The sequence below is a fragment of the Piliocolobus tephrosceles genome, chromosome 21 (assembly GCF_002776525.5).
Source record: "Piliocolobus tephrosceles isolate RC106 chromosome 21, ASM277652v3, whole genome shotgun sequence".
Taxonomy (NCBI): Eukaryota; Metazoa; Chordata; class Mammalia; order Primates; family Cercopithecidae; genus Piliocolobus; species Piliocolobus tephrosceles.
In genome coordinates, this window is record NC_045454.1 from 48924327 (window position 1) to 48946293 (window position 21967).

At 53.8% G+C, this 21967-nt stretch overlaps 1 protein-coding gene across 1 annotated transcript in view; it reads left to right on the forward strand.

Moving 5' to 3' along the window:
* The window catches only part of ZFR2 (zinc finger RNA binding protein 2), a 72933-nt gene that overhangs the window by 29369 nt on the left and 21597 nt on the right, over positions 1-21967 (forward strand). Inside the window, exons 2-9 of the mRNA XM_026455610.2 lie at positions 8026-8236; positions 9507-9615; positions 11372-11578; positions 11684-11937; positions 15327-15509; positions 17859-18036; positions 19828-19985; positions 21341-21557. Coding sequence (XP_026311395.1) covers positions 8026-8236; positions 9507-9615; positions 11372-11578; positions 11684-11937; positions 15327-15509; positions 17859-18036; positions 19828-19985; positions 21341-21557 — 1517 coding nt within the window. The remainder of the gene's footprint in view (positions 1-8025; positions 8237-9506; positions 9616-11371; positions 11579-11683; positions 11938-15326; positions 15510-17858; positions 18037-19827; positions 19986-21340; positions 21558-21967) is intronic.

The window sequence follows — 21967 nt, forward strand, 5'->3', positions numbered from 1 at the left end:
TATTATGTGTTTATTATATATTATAGATTTATTATATATATGTATATTATAGATTTATTATATATATGTATATGGAAAAATGGTCAGGTATGGGTGCACACCTGTAGTTGCAGCTACTGGAGAGGCTGAGGTGGGAGGATCACCTCAGCCCAAGAGTTTGAGACCAACCTAGGCATAAGAGCAAGACCTCATCTCTACTAAAAATGTTTTAAAAACCTGCCAGACACGGTCACATGTCCCTATAGTCTCAGCTACTCAGGAGGCTCAGATGGGAGGATTGCTTGGGCCCAGCAATTTGAGGCTGCAGTGAGCTATGACCATGCTGCTTGCCCTCTAGCTGGGCGTCTGGGGTGAGAACCTGTCTCTAGAAATATAAAATAAACTAAAATACTTGGAAAAACTCCACAGTTTCAAAAAGCAAAACTTGAATTTGCCACATGCCAAGTACCATGTTGAATCCACACAAATGAAGTGATGTGTAGGCACTGCGTTAGGTGTCAAGTAATCCAGAGATTATTTAATGTATACAGGAAGCTATGTGCAAATTCTATACCTTTTTGTATCTTGTGTTTATCTATTTTAGTAGAGACGGGGTTTCACCATGTTGGTCAAGCTAGTCTCAAACTTCTGACCTCAGGTGATCCACTGGCCTTGGCCTCCCAAAGTGCTGGGATTACAGGTGTGAGCCACCACGCCCGGCCGCTACACCTTTCTGTATCAGGGTCTTGAGCATCCGAAGATTTTGGCACCCATTGGGGAGTCCTGGAACTCATCTCCCACGGACATTCAGGGGCGACAGTATTTCTGTGCATGTCTAGGCACTCTGTCGATGGGCTGGTGATGTTTGGATGTCTCAAATAAAATGAAAACAAACTCATCCGTAAATGATTATATGTTCCATAACATTTATTTTCTGTGCCTTAATTTCAGCATGAATGATGTTTGTGTAATTAAGATTTCCTTATAGGCCGGGGCGGTGGCTCACGCCTGTAATCCCAGCACTTTGGGAGGCTGAGGTGGGCAGATTACCTGAGGTCAGGAGTTCGAGACCAGCCTGGCCAACATGGTGAAACTCTGTCTTTACTAAAAATACAAAAATTAGCCAGGCATGGTGGCATGTGCCTTTAATCCCAGCTACTTGGGAGGCTGAGGCAGGAGAATCGCCTGATCCCCGGGGGGGCAGAGGTTGCAGCAAGCCAAGATTGTACCACTGCACTCCAACCTGGGCAACAGAGCAAGACGCTGTCTCAGGAAAAAAAAAAAAAAAAGAAAGAAAAAGATTTCCACGTCATTTAGTGTGTTATGGAAATGACCTGAAGCAGCCATTAGGGGCTGAATCTATTCCCTTCTCCCACACATTCCTGTGTTGAAGTCCTAACCCTCAGTACCTCTGAATATGCCTGGATTTGGAGACAGGGTCTTGACTTATTTTTAGTATTTTTTTTCTTTTTTTGAGACAGGATCTCCCTCTGTTTCCCAGGCTGGAGTGCAGTGGTGTGACCATGGCTTACTACAGCCTTGACCTCCTGGGCTCAAGTGGTCCTCCTGCCTCAGCCTCCTGAGTACCTGGAACTACAGGTGCACACCACCACGCCTGGCTAAATTTTTTTTTTTTTTAAAGATGGGGTTTTGTCATGTTGCCCAGGCTGGTCTCAAACTCCTGGGCTTGAGCACTCCTCCTGCCTCAGCCTCCCAAAGTGCTGGGATTACAAAGGTGTGACCTTGTAGGGACCATGTTGCAGTTTACTTTTTTTTTTCTTTTTTCTCTCTCTTTTTTAACTTTTCTTCTTTAACACAGATAGAGTAGCACTATACTGCCCTGGCTTCAAACTCCTGGGCTCAAGCCATCTTCCTGCCTCAGCCTTCCAAAGTGCTGGGATTACAGGTGTGAATCACCATGACTGGCCCCCCTTTATACTTTTGTAATAAAGAATTTTCTCTTGTGGAGACAGGGTCTCACTATGTTGCCCAGTCTAGGGTACAGTGGGAGAGCCAGGGTCTTTGAAGAGGGAATGACGTTGAAATGAATTCAACTTAATCAATTTAGCCTAACGCAGAGTGGGCCCTAATCCACTCTGACTGGATCCCTGTAAGAAAAGGAGATTGGAACACAGACACGCACAGAGGGACAACCACATGCGGACACAGGGCAGAGACCGCCGTCTGCAAGCCACAGAGGGACCGGCCCTGCCGACACCCCGATCTAGGACATCCAGGCTCCAGAACTGTGAGAGAATCAGTAAGTCTCTGTTGCTGAAGCCGCCCAGCCCATGGTACTTGGCCATGGCCGCCTGGCCCAACTCTGCAGCCCCCTTTCCCAACCAGGGTTCTGCCTCGAAACTGCAGAGCACAGACGCTGACTGCAAAGACTGAGTCTCCCAGCAGGTGGGCCACAGGGAGCTCCATTCCAGAATCCAGGGAGGGAAAGCAATTCCTTCCTCCGTGGAGGCCTCAGGGTACCAGGCCTCGTTCTCTGCTGGAACCCCAATCGAGAAAGACTCATCTAAAGGATTCAACCACAAGATGCCATTAAACCACAAGTGTGCAAAAATTCACTATGTCTCCATCATAAATGCAATTTAAACATAAAACATAAAACATTGGATTACAGGTGGGCGCAGTGGCTCACACCTGTAATCCCAGCACTTTGGGAGGCCGAGGCGGGTGGATCACTTGAGGTCAGGAGTTCGAGACCAGCCTGGCCAACATGGTGGAAAGCCCATCTCCACCAAAAATACAAAAATTAGCCAGGTGTGGTGGCGGGTGCCTGTAATCCCAGCTACTCCAGAAGCTGAGACAGGGGAATCACTTGAACCCAGGAGGCGGAGGTTGCAGTGAGCCGAGATTGCACCACTGCACTCTAGTATGGGTGACAGCGAGACTCCATCTCAAAAAAAAAAAAAAGTAAAACATTGAAAATTTAACTTCATTTGTGTTTTTTTAAAAGTTACTTTCCTATAATATTCAGAAATTTCCATTAACATTAAAAGGCAAGATAGATGGGTGAAGCGGGGAAGCGATTGGTAATGGATATGAGGTTTCTTTGCTTTTTCTTGTGATAAAATCTAGATAACATAAAATTGACGAGTTTTACCATTTTATTAATAAGTGCACCATTCAGTGGCATTAAACACATTTCACATGGTTGGGCAGCCATCACCACCATCCATCTCCAGAACTTTCTCATCTTCCCAAACTGAAGCTCGGTCCCCATGAAACACTCAGTCCCTTTCCCCTCCCCAGTCCCGGGCACCCCCCATCCTACTTTCAGTCTCTGTGAATCTGACAACTCTAGGGACCTCCTAGGACTGGAACCACACAGGATTTGTCCTTCTGTGCCTGGCTTCTCTCACTGAGCATGACGTCCTTACGGTTCATCCACCCTGTAGCCTATCTCAGGACTTGTTTTCTTCTTTTTTTTTTTTTGGAGGCGGATTCTCGCTCTTGTCGCCCAGGCTGGAGTGCAGTGGCGCGATCTCGGCTCCCGGGTTCACGCCATTCTCCTGCCTCAGCCTCCCGAGTAGCTGGGACTACAGGCGCCGCCACCATGCCCGGCTAATTTTTATATTTTTAGTAGAGATGGGGTTTCATTGTGTTAGCCAGGATGGTCTCGATCTCCTGACCTCCTGATCCACCCACCTTGGCCTCCCAAAATGCTGGGATTACAGGCTTGAGCCACCGCGCCCGGCCACCTTTTTTTTTTTTTTTTTGAGACAGAATCCTGCTCTGTCACCCAGGCTGGAGTGGAATGGAGCGATCTCGGCTCACTGCAGCCTCCGCCTTCTGGGTTCCAGCGATTCTCCTGCCTCAGCCTCCCGAGTAGCTGGGACTACAGGTACCCGCCACCACGCTGGGCTAATTTTTGTATTTTTAATAGCGACGAGGTTTCACTATGTTGGCCAGGCTGGTCTGGAACTCCTGACCTCAGATAATCTGCCTGCCTTGGCCTCCCAAAGTACTGGGATGACAGGCGTGAGCCACGTGCCCGGCCTGGACCACATTCCTAATCGACTTTTTGGCCAGTAAAGTATCTGAGACTTCCAGAAGAGAAACACAAATCTCACAATGGCCGATCTGTGGAATCTGAATGTTTCTTCACAATGGATAGGGCTCTTCTGCTGTTCCTGGGAGAGGTGAAAACACTGCACGATGGTGCAGGTCAGAGCGTGTGCGGTCCCAGGGAACATGTCCATCCTTATGTAGAGCTGCCGATTTCTGGTCCTTCAGGAGAATCTGGAGAAACAGGCTGAGGTGGTTGACAGAGCCCTCCCCAACACAAGCACCGTTCGGCACATGCGCCTGCCCTCCCTGGATGTGCACAGAGCCCCTGCTGCGTGCCACATGCCGCAGCCCCAGGAGACAGCTGGGCAACTGCAGCTGGACCTGCATCCCAGGGTGTCGGGGCCAGGGAGGAGACAGCCTGTGAGCAGACATGCAGTGTATCTTGGGTGGTGCCAGGAAGAAGAAGAAAGCAGGACCAGGGGACAGGGGGTGATCAGCATCAGGCCACAGGACATCCAGGAGGGTTCGTCCCCAGGCTGTCACTGAGCAGTCACCTGCAGGCAACAGGGAGGGGAGCCATAGACCGGGGGGATGGGGTCGGTGGGATGTGGCTGTGGCAGGGCCTTGGGAGGGCTTTGAGCAGGACATGGCATGGTTAGGGCTATACCTTGAGAGGACCCCTCTCTGGCTGCCAGGAGGACAAAGAGATGCTGGTGAGGAGGGAGGAGGGTGAGGGCCTGGGGTGGTCTCCAGCAAGGGCGGTACAGCTGAGGCCAGCCCTGCTCTGCTCTGCCCCAGCCCCTGCATGGAAACTTTCACCTTCCTCTTTCTGGCTCATCCATCGGTGCTCAGTGCAGCCTAGGTAGCACTCACTCTGTAGTTCTGTTTTTTCACGGCCACCTATGGGAGTGTGGGGACAGGAGTACTGCCACCATCATAGTGTCCGTCAGGTGTCTGTAGTCACGGTGTTCATTGAATGTATTGTCATGATCGAGTGTCCATAGTCACCGTGTTCATCAAGTGTCACAGTCACGGTGTTCACTGTCAGTCATGGTGTTCATCGACTGTAACAGTGTCCATCAAGTGTCACAGTCACAGTGTTCGAGTGTCACAGTCATGGAGTCCATCGCATATCATAGTCATGGTGTTCATTGAGTATCACAGTCACAGTGTTCATCGAGTATCTGTAGTCATCGTGTTCAAGTGTCACAGTCATGGTGTTCATCAAGTGTCACAGTCACATTCGTGTGTCACAGTCACATTCATCGTGTGTCACAGTCATGGTGTCCATTGAGTGTCACAGTCATAGTGTTCAAGTGTCATAGTCATGTTCATTGTGTGTCACAGTTATGGTGTTCAGCAGGTCTCTGTAGTCATGGCATTCAAATGTCACAGTCATGGTGTTCATGAGTGTCCATAATAATGGTGTTTGAGTGTCACAGTCAAGGTGTCCATTGAGTGTCCCATAGTCATGGCGTTCATCAAGTTCCACAGTCACAGTGTTCACCAAGTGTCACGGTCACGGTGTTCATCGAGTGTCACAGTCACTGTGTTCATCGAGTGTCACGGTCATGGTGTTCATCGGGTGTCATGGTCATGGTGTCCATCAGGTGTCCACAATCATGGTGTCCATGAGTGTCCAGCATGGGGCTCAGGACAAGTGTGTGAAAATGCTAGAGGAATGAGTGCTTGAACCCGGGAGGCAAAGGTTGCAGTGAGTCTAAATTGTGCCACTATACTCCAACCTGGGCGACAGGGTGAGACTCTGTCTCAAAAAATAAAAAAAGCTGTAACTTTCATGAGGTTGTCCTGTGCTGCGGGGAATGTCTCCTTGTCCCCAGCCCTGACGCTGCAGATGAGTGTCCATAGTCATGGTGGCGTGGAGGCTGGCAGGAGTCTATGGCAGGGCCCGCTTGGGGGCCGGGTGGTGTAGAGCCTCTTTGCCCTCTAATCCATTTTCCCCAGAATGACCCTCACACCTTGCTCCTTCCCCTGTGGGGTTGAAGGTTCACTTTTTAACACATATCCATAGTGGTATTGGGCTGAAATCTTTACTGATACTTTTCCCTGGCAAATGGGCTTTTAGACTCTGGAACTGTCTACTGGGTGGCTGATATTTAGCCAAGCAGGGGGCACTGGGGTCAGAAAGATCTGGATCTGAACCTGCCCCTGCACTTGATGTGAGCCCCAATCCTCCTTGGAGGTTTTCCCGTCTAGACTGTGGGGAGCGATGGTGCCGCACCTCCTCTGAAGAGTGAACGAGGCCATGCAGACAAAGGCCTCGGCACCGTGCAAACCCTACAAAGACTCATTGTTTTTAGTGAAAACTTTTTAGTTTAGTGCTAATTATTTTAATAATCAGGCGGACTGACTTGTTCTGTTAAAAAATATATATATAGTCAGAGCCTGGGCAACATAGTGAGACCCCCACCTCTACCAAAACTTTTTAAAAGAATTAGCTGGGCATGGTTGCACACTTGTGTTCCCAGCTACTCAGAGGCTGAGGCAGGGTTGCTTGAGCTTGGGAAGTTGAGGCTGCAGTGGGCTGCGATCGCAGCACTGAACTTCAGCCTGGGTGACAGAGCAAGACCCTGTCTCAAAAAAAATTTTTTTTTAAAGAGAAAATATAGTTTACCCTCCGCATTCATGGGCACTGCATCCATGGATTCAACCAGCCAAGGACGGAAAATATTTGGAAAAATAATACATCTGTACTCAACATGTATGGGGTTTTTCCTTCTCATTGTTCCCTAAACAATGCAGGGTAACAGCCATTGGCATAGTGCTTACGTTGTATTAGGGATTATAAGTAATCCAGAGACGATCTACAGTATACGGGATGGTATGTTTAGGTTATATGCAAACACTATATCATTTTATGTCAGGGACTCAAGCATCCATGGATTTTGGCGTCTGAGGGGGTCCTAGAACTCAACCCTGGCAGATACTGAGGGACAGCTATACTATTTTTTGTTTGGTTTGTTTTGAGACAGAGTCTTACTCTGTTGCTCAGGCTGGAGTGCAGTGGTGAGATCATAGCTCACTGCAGCCCCTACTTCCTGGGCTCAAGCTGTCCTCCCACCTCAGCCTCCTGACTAGCTGGCACTACAGGCATGTAGCATCACACTCGTTAATTTTTTTTTTTTTTTTAATTTTAGGAGAGACAACGTCTCGCTATGTTGTCCAGGCTGGTCTCAAACTCCTGAGCTCAAGCGATCCTCCCACCTCAGCCTCCCAAGGTACTGGGATTACAGGCGTGAGCCACCACACCCAGCCAGACGCTGTACTGTTAAAGTTCAATTTTCTGGCCGGGCGCGGTGGCTCACGCCTGTGATCCCAGCATTTTGGGAGGCTGAGGCGGACGGATCCCAAGTTCAGGAGATTGAGACCATCCTGGTTAACATGGTGAAACCCTGTCTCTACTAAAAATACAAAAAACTAGCCGGGTGATGTGGCGGGCGCCTGTAGTCCCAGCTACTCGGGAGGCTGAGGCAGGAGAATGGCGTAAACCCAGGAGGCAGAGCTTACAGTGAGCTGAGATCCGGCCACTGCACTCCAGCCCCGGAGACAGAGCGAGACTCCGTCTCAAAAAAAAAAAAAAAAATTAGCTGGGTGTGGTGGTGGGTACCTATAGTCCCAGCTACTCAGGAGGCTGAGGCAGGAGAATCGCTTGAACCCGGAAGGTGGAGCTTGCAGTGAGCCAAGAAAAAGTTCGGTTTTCTTTGAAGAATCTTGACATGGAGAAAAAGCCTTGCCACACAAGTAGATCATCTACAAAGCGGAACCTAGATGGGTTCGAGTCCCACCTCTGCCACTGACAGTGCCTCGGTTTCTTCATCTGTAAATTGGGTGCAGTGATAGTCCCAGCATTACAGCGTTGTGAGATGGTGTTAATTTGTGGGAAGTGCTTCCAGCTGTGCCTGGGCTCCTAGGAGGGTCTCCACTAAGCAGGGCAGCTCAGGTCCGGTCGGGTTAGAACTCGCTCTAACCCCGTGGGGCTTGTGTGTGTGTTTGTGGTTCTAGTGCCGAGACTCCAGCTCTTCCCCTGCTCACCACGGGGGCCAGCTATACTGCACAGCCCACTCCTGGGATGGACTCCGCCGCGAACCCGGCCTTTCCCCCAGCTGCCCCGGCAGGATACAGTGGATACCAGCCCCACTCCAGCCAGGAGTTCACCTACGGCAGCCGACCCCAGGAGCCCGTCCCCACAGCCACCACCATGGCTACCTACCAGGTATCCAGTCCTTTCTTTAACAGCATTGCCGGGAAATGTGGATCGCCTTGCGTGGGTGAGAGCGGTGGGCTCCCCGCAGCTACTCCTTCTCCCAGGCCTCTTAACTATCATCCTTCCTTCGGGACCCTTCTGCTGGCATTACATACCTGTGGTGGGGAGAAATCAGGGCAGAGTCGCTTCCAAAAGAATCCACTGCTCTCGGGGACAGGCCGCATTCATACTTCCACATCGGGGCAGTGGGGACAGTGACAGCACTCAGAGCTTTGTCCCAGCCTCAGCAGCGACTATGAAGGAGGACGAGGGTCACCTGGGTTGGAGGACCCCTCCCTGGCCAGGGCAGGTGGCCTCAGCCTCCTGGCCCCAGAGAGACCAGGACTCACCCCACCTTCCCCACGCTCCGGGTTCCTGCCTTTCTTTTTTTTTTTTTTTTTTTTTTGAGACAGAGTCTCACCCTGTCGCCCAGGCTGGAGTGCAGTGGCCGCATCTCAGCTCACTGCAAGCTCCGCCTCCCGGGTTTACGCCATTCTCCCGCCTCAGCCTCCCGGGTAGCTGGGACTACAGGCGCCCGCCACCTCGCCCGGCTAGTTTTTTGTATTTTTTAGTAGAGACGGGGTTTCACCGTGTTCGCCAGGATGGTCTCGATCTCCTGACCTCGTGATCCGCCTGTCTCAGCCTCCCAAAGTGCTGGGATTACAGGCTTGAGCCACCGTACCTGGCCGGTTCCTGCCTTTCTAAGAGGGTGTCTGTGGCATGTGGGGCACAGCTGGGTGGTGACAATCCCACCTTCCCAACCGAGGCACTCAGGCTGCAGATCCAGCCACTGTGCTCCCACTTGGTGTCTCAAAGATGTCCCCCATGACCATGCTCCGACCCCCCGGCCCTGCCGCCTGCACCTCGTCCCCGGGTTGTGTCGGTCAACGGCATCAGAGGCCACCTCTCACCCAAGCTCAGCAGCCACCTGACCCCCCCCTTCCTCCCCTCTCCATTTTCCTTGCTAAGGCCTCAGGGGCTTCTCCCTGCAAACCCACCCTCTCCTACCACACCCAGCGTCCTCTTGTAAATCGCAGTCGGATTCTTGGAAATTAGTGTCAGCTCCATGAGAGCTGCTGTGTCAGCCACATCTCCTGCCCCCTGCCCCTGAGCCAGGGCCTGGTCTTGGGCAGATGCTTAGGAGCCAGCGCTGCGGGAAGGACTAAATGCAGAGTGCAGTGTGGCCAGGGCGCGTTGCACCTGCCGCCTGAGCTGCTCTCCTGCGGAAACCCCTACTTAGGACAGTTACAGCTATGGACAGTCGGTGGCTGCCAGGAGCTACGAGGACAGGCCGTACTTCCAGCCTCCTGCCCTCCAGCCTGGGCGCATGACAGACTCCTGCCAGCCAGGTGAGTCATCTGCAGGATCGGGGCTGCGGACGAGGAGACATTCCCTGCAGCACAGGAAAACCTTGGGAAAGTTAGATCTTTTTTTTTTTCTTTTTTTTTTTTTTGAGACAGAGTCTTGCTCTGTTGCCCAGGCTGGAGTGCAGTGGTGCAATCTCGGCTCACTGCAAGCTCCACTTATTGGGTTCATGCCATTCTCCTGCCTCAGTCTCCCAAGTAACTGGGACTACAGGTGCCCGCAACCATGCCCGGCTAATTTTTTGTATTTTTAGTAGAGATGGGGTTTCACAGTGTTAGCCAGGATGGTCTCGACCTCCTGACCTCGTGATCAGCCCGCCTTGGCCTCCCAAAGTGCTAGGATTACAGGCATGAGCCACCATGCCCAGCCTGAAAGTTACATCTTTTCTTTTTTTTCTTTTTTTTTTTTTGAGATGGAGTCTCGCTCTGTTGCCCAGGCTGGAGTACAGTGGCGTGATAGCTCACTGCACCCTCCAGCTCCCGGGTTCAAATGATCTTCCTGCCTCAGCCTCCCAAGTAGCTGGGACTAGAGGTGCACGTCACCATGCCTGGCTAATTTTTTGTGTTTTTAGTAGAAACAGGGTTTCACCATGTTAGGCTGGTATCGAACTCCTGACCTCAGGTGATCTGCCTGCCTCAGCCTCCCAAAGTGCTGGGATGACAGGTGTGAGCCACTGCACTGGTGAAAGTTACATCTTAACCATCCTAGAAGTGGCGCAAGGTAGTTCATGCCTGTAATCCCAACACTTTAGGAGGCCCAAACAAGGTGCAAGAATTGCTTGAGCCTAGGAGTTCGAGACCAGCCCGGGCAACATAGTAAGACCCTGTCTCTACAGAAAATGCAAAAAAGTTAGCTAGGCATGGTGGTGTGCACCTATAGTCCCAGCTACCCAGGAGGCTGAGATAGGAGGTTCACCTGAGCCCAGGAACTGAGCTACAGTGAGCTGTGATCGCACCACTGCACTCCAGCCTGGACAGCAGAGCAAGACCCTGTCTCTAAAAAAAAAAAAAACCCAAAATAAAGGCTAGTGGCTCACACCTGTAATCCCAGCACTTCGGGAGGCTGAGGTGGGTGGATCACAAGGTCAAGTGATCGAGACCATATTGGCCAACATGGTGAAACCCCTGTCTCTACTAAAAATAGAAAAATTAGCCGGGCATGGTGGCACATGCTTGTAATCCCAGCTATTCGGGAGGCTGAGGCAGGAGAATCACTTGAACCTGGGCAGCGGAGGTTGCAGTGAGCCGAGATCGCCCCACTGCACTCCAGCCTGGGCAACAGCGAGACTCTGTCTCAATAATAATAATAATAATGATGATGATAATAATAATAATAATAATAATAAACATCCTAGATTTGCAGGTGAGCCTCAGGGCTGGCTGCTCAGATGGGCCCTGGGATCTCTGCCAGGTGTGGGCCTATGAATGAAGGAAAGTGAGAACCTAAAATGCAGCTAACATTTTTTCTAAGGAAGCTTTCCCCGGGTGGCAGGAGGTGAAGGAGCGGGAGACGCGGAGGAGCCCTCCTCCCCCACGGCAGGAGGGAGAAGCTGGGCTCTGGAAAGGAGAGGTGGGCACAAGGTCACCTGCCAGTCGCTGCCGGGACCCGGCCCTAGGCTCTGACCTCTGGTCCCCGCTGAAGCATCCAGCATTTCCAGCCAGTTGAGCCCGGGGCCCATCCGCAGGTGAGGGACAGTGGAGGGGGGGCTGGCTCTGCAGAGGGCCTGTGCCTGCCCCCTAGGGACCCAAGAGGCCTGCAGGCAGCCCAGCCCCCATGGCGGTCACAGCCGCGTTCAGCCCCCACAACAGGCGCCGAGAGTGGAGGCCGGACAGCCAGCGAGCGCCCTGTCCTCGGGATACACCTACCCCACGGCGACAGGCGTCCAGCCCGAGTCCTCGGCGTCCTACCCCCCGCCCTCCTACGATCCCACCTGCACCGCCTACACGGGTAAGACCAGCGTTCCTTGCCCAGGCGGTCGGTCCGTCGGCCCCCGCTTCAACTCGAGTGGAATCAGCATCTCCCCCCCGACTCACTGTTTTCTCTGCTCCTTAGCACCAAGCTACCCGAGCTATGACGCGTCGGGGTACTCCGCCGCCAGCCCTTTCTATCCTCCAGCGCAGCCCCCGCCTCCCCCGGGACCCCCGCAGCAGCTGCCCACGCCGCCCACGCCCGCAGGCTCAGGAAGCAGCCCCAGGACCGACTCGAAGCCGCCGCTTCCCAGCAAACTGCCGAGACCCAAGGCCGGGCCCAGGCAGCTCCAGCTCCACTACTGCGACGTCTGCAAGATCAGCTGCGCGGGACCCCAGGTCAGTCGCCCTCCCGCCTTTCCAGGCCCCGGGGACCCCTCTTTTCCTAAGGTCTGAACCCGAATGTGGGCGCCGGGGGGTCAGGGTCGCTGCCTGCTGAAAAAAGGTCCGGTGTTAAACTTGGATGGTGTATGCATGTGCCTGTGTGTGCAAGCGCTTGTGTGTGCGCGTGTGTGAGTGCAAGGGTGCGTATGTGTGCGTGTATGCAAGTGTGTGTGTGTTTATGCATGTGTATATGTGTGCATATGTGTGTGGTAACGTGAGTGTGCGTGTATGTGTGCGCATGTGTGCCTGCGTGTGTATGTGTGTGCCTGCGCCTGTGTGTGGGTGCACGTGTGCTTGTGTGTGGCAGTGCTTGTTTGGGACACTCGTGAAAGACTCTTTACCAAACACACACGCTTGAGGTTTTAAAGCTTGCAAGTCACCCCGCAGAGATGTGGGCTCGTTTCCTGGAAAGATAATCAGACCCTAGAGCTCTATCTTTGCAAAACACACACCCTGATCTTCTTTCGTTTTTAATACTCTGAAAGCAAGCTCTGGACCGCGGAGAGACACGGAGTCTCTGGAGAGGTGTGAGAAGGCTCAGGACACCCTCTCAGGACCCCTGACCCAGCTGGGGATGGGGAGCCCGGCCCTGCTCAGGACCCCTCCCGCCACAGATCACCCTTTCCCTGTCTCAGGCTCTTTGCCCCAGCAGCTCTCCACTGCATCTCATGCTAGGAGAGACCCTGGCCTTCTTTGCAGAGTGCTCGGATACAAGTTTGAGGGTTTTTATTTTGTTTTGTTTTGGTTTTTTTTGGAGACAAGGGGTCTCACTCTGTTGCTGAGGCTAGAGTGCAGTGGTGCAATCACAGCTCACTACAGCCTCCACCTCCTGGGTTCAAGTCCTCCTCTCAGCATTCCAAGTAGCTGAGACAGGTACGAACCACCATGACCAGCTAATTTTTTTTATTTTCAGTAGAGATGGGGTCTCACTATGTTGCCCAGGCTGGTCTCGAACTCCTAAGTTCAAGGAATCCTCCTGCCTCAGCCTCCCCAGGATGACAAGCTGAATCCCTGCACCAGACCCATGTGGGTTATTTAATCCTCATATCTGCCTTGTGGCTACCATCTCTGTGTGGCAGATAAAATCCCAGAGGTTCAGAAAGGGTCAGTACTTTGAGGAACTCAGAGTCAGTTTTAGTGACCCAGGCAGAAATCAAACCAAGATGTGTTGAAGCCTATGTGGCTAATTATTCCAGTGTACGCCAAAAGTGCACACAAACAGCCTGTTGGCCAGGTGCGGTGGCTCATGCCTGTAATCCCAGCATCCCGGGAGGCTGAGGCCAGTAGATCGCTTGAGCCCAGGAGTTTAAGACCATCCTGGGCAACATGGGTGAAACCCTGTCTCTAAAAAAATTTAAAAATTAGCTGGGCATGGTGGTACACACCTGTAGTCCTGGCCACTTTGAAGGCTGAGGTGGGAGGATCATTTGAGCCCAGGAGTCCGAGGCTGCAGTGAGCTCTGATCACACTACTGCACCCCAGCCTGGGTGACAGGGCAAGACCCTTTGTCTTACAAAAAAACAAAAACAAACAAAAAACAAAAAAGCCTACCTATAATCCCCCATAATCCCTCTACCCTGAAGTGATTTAGTGGTAGCGTCTAGCTATGTATCCTTCCAGAGTCTTCTGTATTCCACAGGCAGTTTCTCTTTCTGAGTTAGTGTGTGTGCACAGGGATGTGTATTTATTCTGTTGCTTAGGTAATATATTTATGAAGTTCAAGATTGCTAAATTCCAGGCCAGGCGCGGTAGCTCACGCCTGTAATCCCAGCACTTTGCGAGGCTGAGGCAGGAGGATTGCCTGAGGTCAGGGGTTCGACACCAGCCTGGCCAACATGGTGAAAACCCGTCTCTACTAAAATACAAAAATTAGCCGGGCGTGGTGGCAGGCGCCTGTAGTCCCAGCTACTCGGGAGGCTGAGGCAGGAGAATGGCGTGAACCTGGGAGGCGGAGGTTGCAGTGAGCTGAGATTGCCCCACTGCACACCAGCCTGGGCAACAGTGAGACTCCATCTAAAAAAAAAAAAAGATTCCTAAATTCTAGAGAGCATATATATGTTAAAATGTGTGCCTCTCCCACATCCTATTTTTCTTCCCTAAAACCAGACGATGTCACTGAGCTCCTGAGCGCTAAGCCGGTGACCTGCAGGGGAGCGGGCAGTGTCCAGTGTGCCCCAGTATTTTCAGGGGCATTTTTCAGTCTGCAGAACGTTCATTCTTGGCATTGTCAGGGCGTGTTGGTTTCGTGGCCCACCTGCCACGTCTTGTCTGTGGTCGGCTTCGTTTCAGGATTTTCAGCAGCATACCCAGGATTCTACCTGAGGGCTTGGCTGTCGCTCCCCCAGACGCAGTCAGATATTTTGGGCCCAGGAGTACCGGATGCGTAGGCCTGTGACTCACGGTAGCTTCCCCCGGGTGGAGCCCCTGTGTCTATTAGCAGTTTCCTAAGACGGAAGTGTACATGCCTGTCCTTCGGGCAGCAGGTGCCCTTGCTTGGTTTCCAAGGTTGAATTCTGAAAAGTCAGAATTTTCTGTATACAGCAGCCCCCGAAAGGAACGTGTGATGCATGGAGCATGCTTTCCTAAGAAACTCCTTGAATTCCAGAAGAAGGGAGAAGCCTTATGTCTAGCAGTCTGAGCCTGTGGGTTTGTTACGTGGGCTTCATAAATGGACGCTTGAATTAGCCAGGCGTGGTGGCGGGCACCTGTAGTCCCAGCTACTTGGGAGGCTGAGGCAGGAGAATCGCTTGAACCCAGGAGGTGGAGGTTGCAGTGAACTGAGATAGCACCACTGCACTCCAGCCTGGGTGACAGGGCGTAACCCTGTCTCAAAAAAAAAAAAAAAGTCGAGAAGTCTACAGTAAGAAGATAGGCTGGGCACGGTGGTGTGCTCCTGTCATCCCAGCACTTTGGGGGGCCAAAGCAGGTGGATATTTGAGGTCAGGAGTTCAAGACCAGCTTGGCCAACATAGTGAAACTCCGTCTCTACTAAAAATACAAAAATTAGCTGGGTGTGGTGGCACGCGCCTGTAGTCCCACCTACTTGAGAGGCTGAGGACGGAGAATCACTTGAACCCAGGAGGCGGAGGTTGCAGTGAGCTGAGATTGTGCCACTTGCACTCCAGCCTGGGCAACAGAGCGAGACTCCATCTCAAAAAATAAAAACTAAAAATAAGAAAAATAAAGGGACACTTGAACCTCCGTGGCACTAGGGGATGGAGGGTTGGGGACAGTGGGCCTCTGTTACCGCCGAGCTCCTGCACGCTAAGCTGGGGGCCCGCAGGGGAGGGGGCGTGGCCAGTGTGCAAACCCCCACTCAGGCTCCCTCTCACCCCTTGCTGCAGACCTACCGGGAACATCTGGGAGGGCAGAAGCACAGAAAGAAGGAGGCGGCCCAGAAGACAGGCGTGCAGCCCAACGGGAGCCCGCGTGGGGTGCAGGCGCAGCTACATTGCGACCTGTGCGCCGTGTCCTGCACTGGGGCAGATGCCTACGCGGCCCACATCCGGGGAGCCAAGCACCAGAAGGTACGGCCCCACCCATCCCAGGCTCTGCCACCCGGGGGAGGAAGCCCCCAGGTCAGCACTTAGGACCCACAGAGGTGGCTGCGGAGATCAGAGGGAGCCCGGAGAAGCCTCCCCAAGTGGAACGCACCCAAGGGCCGGCTGCCCAGGCCCATGCGTCCTCATCTTCAAGGATCCAAACTCCTTTCCAGTCATTTTATCTTATTTTTCATTTTATTTTATTTTATTTTATTTTATTTATTTTTTTGAGACGGAGTCTCGCTCTGTTGCCCGGGCTGGAGTACAGTGGCCAGATCTCAGCTCACTGCAAGCTCTGCCTCCCAGGTTTATGCCATTCTCCTGCCTCAGCCTCCTGAGTAGCTGGGACTACAGGCGCCCACCACCTCGCCCGGCTAGTTTTTTGTATTTTTTAGTAGAGACGGGGTTTCACCATGTGAGCCAGGATGGTCTCGATCTCCTGACCTCGTGATCCGCCCGTCTCGGCCTCCCAAAGTGCTGGGATTACAGGCTTGAGCCACCGCGCCTGGCCTATTATGTTTTTTAAATGAGACAAAATCTCACTCTGTCCCCCAGGCTGGAGTGCAGTGGCGTGACCTCGGCTCACTGCAAACTCTGCTTCCTGGGTTCAAGCAATTCTCATGCCTCAGCCTCTCAAGTAGCTGGGATTACAGGCACCCACCACCGCACCCGGCTAATTTTTATATTTTTAGTAGAGACAGGGTTTCACCTTGTTGGCCAGGCTGGTCTGGAACTCTTGAGCTCAAGTGATCTGTGTGCCTTAGCCCCCCAAAGTGCTGGGATTACAGGTGTCAGCCACTGCACCTGGACTCCTTTCGACTTATAAAAGGGGTTCCTGCTCATTACACAAAACATGAAGTGGCCGAGACACTCACACCCGGAGACTTCCAAGAATGCTTGGCATTCAGGCGTGGCAACAGACAGGGCTTGCCTTGTGATGAGATCCAACGCTGTGTTCCCTTTGGGGTTGTAATAATCACTGTTCTCCTGTGGCCTTAAAAAGGCCTGGGTTAGGCCGGGCGCGGTAGCTCATGCCTGTAATCCCAGCACTTTGGGAGGCCGAGGCGAGTGGATCACGTGAGGTCGGGAGTCTGAGACCATCCTGACCAACGTGGTGAAACCCTGTCTCTACTAAAAAATACAAAAATTAGCTGGGCGTGGGGGTGCACGCCTGTAACCCCAGCTACTCAGGAGGCTGAGGCAGGAGAATCGCTTGAACCCGGTAGGTGGAGGTTGCAGTGAACTGAGATCTCGCCACTGCACTCCAACCTGTGCGACAGAGCAAGGCTCGGTCTCAAAAACAAGAAAAAAGGCCTGGGTTATGTCATGTTCAGCCGGGAGGGGATAGAGTCCCCACGTGAGGGCAGGGAGGGGAACAGCTGGCTTGTGCTGTAGCCTGGGCTGTCAGGCTGAGCCACCCTGGGAGGCCTGGCTGAGGACCTGGCTTCTTTCCCTTAGCTGCCTAAAGGCTCATCCAGGGCCTCATTCCCTGGCTCCGCTCAGGACAGCTTGCTGAGGGCCTGTGTGAACCCACGGGGGAAAGAGGAATGTGCAGGGAGGCATGGAGGAGGGAAGGAGAGGGGCAGAGAAATGACGGAAGGAGACTCACTGGCCTGAGGACTGGAGAGCTAGGGGCCGGTGGGGCAGAGCTGCAGGCATCACCCCCACAGGCTGGGGCTTGGTCTGGGAGTCAGGCAGGCCCTGCCACCCATTGTGGGGTTGGGGGTTACAGGGCAGGTCTTGTGCAGCGCGTGTCAGAGACTCGGAGCTGGCAAATGTGTCTGAGATGGTCCCCAGCACACACACAGCGGCCCTGTGCACACGACACCTTTGCCAGAAGCGCCGTGCACCCGGAGGTGCTGAGAATAGGGCACGGCCAGAATACGGACGTGACCACGTGCACACGCGCGTGCAGAACGTGGGTGTCCATCCAGGGACGCATGCACGCCCACCATCCGTCCACACACGCTGAGTCCCGGGCAGTCGGGGGCACTAGGATGGGGCTCGGGAGGTTGAGAGGCCCCACCTGGCAGCCCATGTGGTGGAAGAGGAGGAAGAGCATCCATGTGAGCCGGTGAGCCACGTGCTCACACATCAGAGGAGTGTCACCGCGCTAGAGGACTCACGAGCACGTGTGCAAGGCAGGAGGCCACCTGGGAAGGGCCTTCTGGCGTGGGTGATACCCAGAGAGCAGGAGGAGAGAAGAGGCGGGGTCCCCGGGACCAGCCCGCCCACATTCCCACTGCCCGCCCGTGGAGGCCCTTCCTGCCTCTTGAAAAAGGCCATCAGGCTGGGAGCGGCCCTCACACAGGAGCCCGGCTCTGTCTGTCGCAGGTCTTCAAGCTGCACACCAAACTGGGGAAGCCCATTCCCACCCTCGAGCCTGCACCGGCCACAGAGAGCACCCCCGGGGTGGAGGCCAAGCCCGCATCCCCCACTGGCCCCAGCGTGTGTGCCCCGAGCAGGCCAGCACTGGCCAAGAGACCCGTGGCCTCGAAGGCCTCATGCGAGGGTATGTGTGTCTGCGTGCGTGTTTGCGTACCACGGGAGCCCTAGCCACCCTGCCCAGTGAAAATTTCGTGAGAAAATCGACCATCCAGTTGGTTTTCGTCACGTCCTCCCGGGGGGTGGTGTGGGGCTGGTGCCGTCTCTCCCTTATTCCAGCAGAGCGAGGTGGCCTCCCACTGACCCACACCGCCCTGAACCTTGGAGACCCTTTGCGACCATTTCCAGAGAGTGCTGGCAGAACCAATAAAATGGTAATGCCATTTCTTCCTGTAGAGTTGTTTTGGTTTGGTTTGAGATGGAGCCTCGCTCTGTCATCCAGGTTGGAGTGCAGTGGTGCAATCTCGGCTCACTGCAACCTCTGCCTCCCGGGTTCAAGCGATTCTCCTGCCTCAGCCTCCCGAGTAGCTGGGACTACAGGCGCCCGCCACCACACCCGGTGAATTTTTGTATTTTTTGTAGAGACAGGGTCTCACCATGTTGGCCAGGCTGGTCTCGAACTCCTGACCTCAGGTGATCCACTATCCTCGGCCTCCCAAAGTGCTGAGATCACAGGCATAAGCCACCATGCCCGGCCTCTTCCAGTAGAATTTGAGCTGGTGCTGGGCGCTGGGGTTCACTGGAAGCCCTCACCCTGCACCTAGAGGGTTCCCCGGGCTGCCACCTCGACTGTGCTCCCCTGCGCACCCTGCTGGTCACAGTGAACAAATTGGGCTCAGAACCAGAGTTATGGGGGTACCAGGAAATGAAGGTGGAATCCTTGCGCCCCTCTGCCTGTGACCCTACCTTCCCTGAGTGCAAAGCCGCAGCTGTCAGAGGTGACCCGCGTTAATCAGGATTAAATGCCAGGCATCTGCTCGCTGCTTTGTGTGCACTGCTTCACTTTACCTCCGTGACAACTCTTTTTTTCATGGTTTGTTTTGTTTTTTAGACAGTCTCACTGTGTCACCCGGGCTGCAGCGCAGAGGCGCCATCATAGCTCACTGCAGCCTCCACCTCCTGGGCTCAAGCGATCCTCCCAGCTCAGCCTCCTGAGTAGCTAGGACTACGGGTGTGCACCACCACATCCCACTACTTTTTGTATTTATTTTTGTAGCGATGGGGTTCTGCTATGTTGCTCAGGCTGGTCGGAAACTCCTAGGCTTAAGTGATCCTCCTGCCTCGGCCTCCCACAGCCCTGGGTTTACAGGCATGAGCCGCTGTGCCCAGCCCACAACCCATTTAAGTCAATGTTGTCACCAGTCCCAATGTGTAGATAGAAAAGCCGTAAACGGTGGAGGTGGAATTGGAACCCGGGTCTGTCTAAGAGTCTCTGCCCTGGACCACCGTGCTGTGCGTGGCCAGGGGCTGAGGGAGCCACATTCTGTTTTTAACCTCAGCAGCCTTGATCCTTGAATAGCAACATGATTTTGAAGATCAAACCATCAAGTCATTCTGATAACAAAGATACTTGTCTCACCCGAGGCTCCATCATTTTGCCTGATGGGGGTAGGTTAAGCGTGAGCCTTGGTCCGCCTGATACTTCATCGTCTATTAACTGTGGGTTTTGTGCTGTCAATGGGTTCCTCAAGCGAGGACCTAAATCCAGGACATCTCCACTGACGGATTGAAACTGGCCTCAGTTTCTTGGCTGGGTCACACGCAGGCATGAAAGGGAGAGCGAGGGGCCATTCCCCCTGACATCACAGGAGGCAGAGCCTGGGGTCTGGGTGGCTCTCTCCCCCATGCCACCTGGCTGGTTTGCAGCCACAGTGCTTTCTCCTGGAACAAGGTGTAAGTGGCATGGTTTTCCCCTCAGGGCCTCCTGAGCCGCAGATAGCAGGCTGCAGACCCCAGAGAGGGAGACCAGCCCAACCCAAATCAGAGGGTCCTGGAGCACCCACCCAAGGAGGCTCAGAGGAAGCTCCCCTGGGCTGCTCTGATGCGCAGCCGCTGGGCCCAGAATATGTGGAGGAGGTAAGTCAAGGCTGTCAAGCCCTGGTGCTCCGGTCAGGGAAGGACTTTGCCATGGGTCAGGCTTCGAGACCTCACCCAGCTTCTCCCAGTGAGATTTACAGACCCATCCCCGTTCCCGAGCTGCACAGGCCAGACCTCCATAGACCAAACCCCGTGCAAGACCCGCTTGACACTTTGGGTGCCAGATTTCGGATACCAACAGGAAATGAATATGGCCCCGTGAGGGCCAGAGACAGGCCGAGGCATTCCCAACAGGGGGCCCCATGGAGCCATGTGTCTGGAAGCTGGAAGGGCTCCGGGCAGTAGAAAGCTCCCCGGGAGGTTGGAGGCCCTTCCGTCCAGCTCCTTTCCTGGGCCTGGGGGATCTCGGGACTTGCCAAAGCCAGGCTAGTGAGCAGTGGAGCCAAGCTCCCGGGCCAGGTCTGCCAGTTCCCAGGCCAGCGGCAGTTCAGACCCTGGTTGGCCTTGCGCGTGCCAAAGAGGCAGGGCTGGGTTTCCTCTGCCTTGACTGTAGGCCCGGGATTCTTTTTTTTTTTTTTTTTTTGAGACGGAGTCTTGCTCTGTCACCCAGGCTGGAGTGCAGTGGCCGGATCTCAGCTCACTACAAGCTCCGCCTCCTGGGTTTACGCCATTCTCCTGCCTCAACCTCCCGAGTAGCTGGGACTACAGGCGCCCGCCACCTCGCCCGGCTAGTTTTTTGTATTTTTTTAGTAGAGACGGGGTTTCACGGTGTTAGCCAGGATGGTCTCGATCTCCTGACCTCGTGATCCGCCCGTCTCGGCCTCCCAAAGTGCTGGGATTACAGGCTTGAGCCACCGTGCCCGGCCTAGGCCTGGGATTCTTTAAGAGACAGGGTCTTGCTCTGTCACGGAGGCTGGAGTCCAGTGGTGCCGTCATGGCTCACTGCAACCTCAAACTTCTGAGCTCAATCAATCCTCCCACCTCAGTCTCCTGAGTAGCTGGGACTACAGGCATGAGCCACCACTCCCAGCTAATTTTTTAATTTAATTTAATTTAATTTTTGTAGAGACGGGGTCTCGCTATGTTGACTAGGCTGGTCTTGAACTCTTGGGCTCAAGCAGTCCTCCCGCCTCCCATGGTGGTGCACGCCTGTGGTCCCAGCTACTCAGGAGGCTGAGGTGGGAGGATCGCTTGAGCCCAGGAGTTTGAGGCTGCAGTGAGCCGAGATCGAGCCACTGCGGTCCAGCCTGGGTAACACAGCAAGACCCTGTCTCTAAAAATACATACACAAAATGACCAGCAAGGAGGAAGGCTCCGCAACGACCTGGCATCGGTAGCATCTCACATCCCCCCGGCCTCGTGCCTGGTGTGCGTGTGGCCCTTTTGTGTCTCAGGTGTGCAACGAGGAAGGGCGAGTGGTTCGCTTCCAGTGTAAGTTGTGCGAGTGCAGTTTCAACGACCTTAACGCCAAGGACCTGCACGTGAGGGGACGGCGGCACCGGCTGCAGTACCGGGTGCGTCCAGCAGGGGGAGCCCCCGACACCCGTCCAGGGTGTGCCTGGCCCCGGGCGGGCGCTGGGAGGCCTCTGGTCGGGCCTCTGCTGCCCCTGTGACCCGATGAACTTAAGAGGGTGGGGTGATTTTCTGTGTTTTCAAAGCCTTGGTCCACGTCTCAACAGTGTATCGTGGGTCGGGCGCAGTGGCTCACACCTGTCATCCTAGCACTTTGGGAGGCCAACGTGGGCGGATCATTTGAGGTCAGGAGTTAGAGATCAGCCTGGCCAACATAGTGACATCTTTACTAAAAATACAAACATTAGCCAGATGTGGTGGTGTGCACCTGTTATCCCAGCTACTCGGGAGGCTGAGGCAGGAGAATGGCGTGAACCCGGGAGGCGGAGGTTGCAGTGAGCTGAGACCACACCACTGCACGCCGGCCTGGGAGACAACAGCGAGACTCCGTCTCAAAACAAAAAAAAAGGCTTTGGGAGATTTCTTTTTTTTTTTTTTTTTTGAGACGG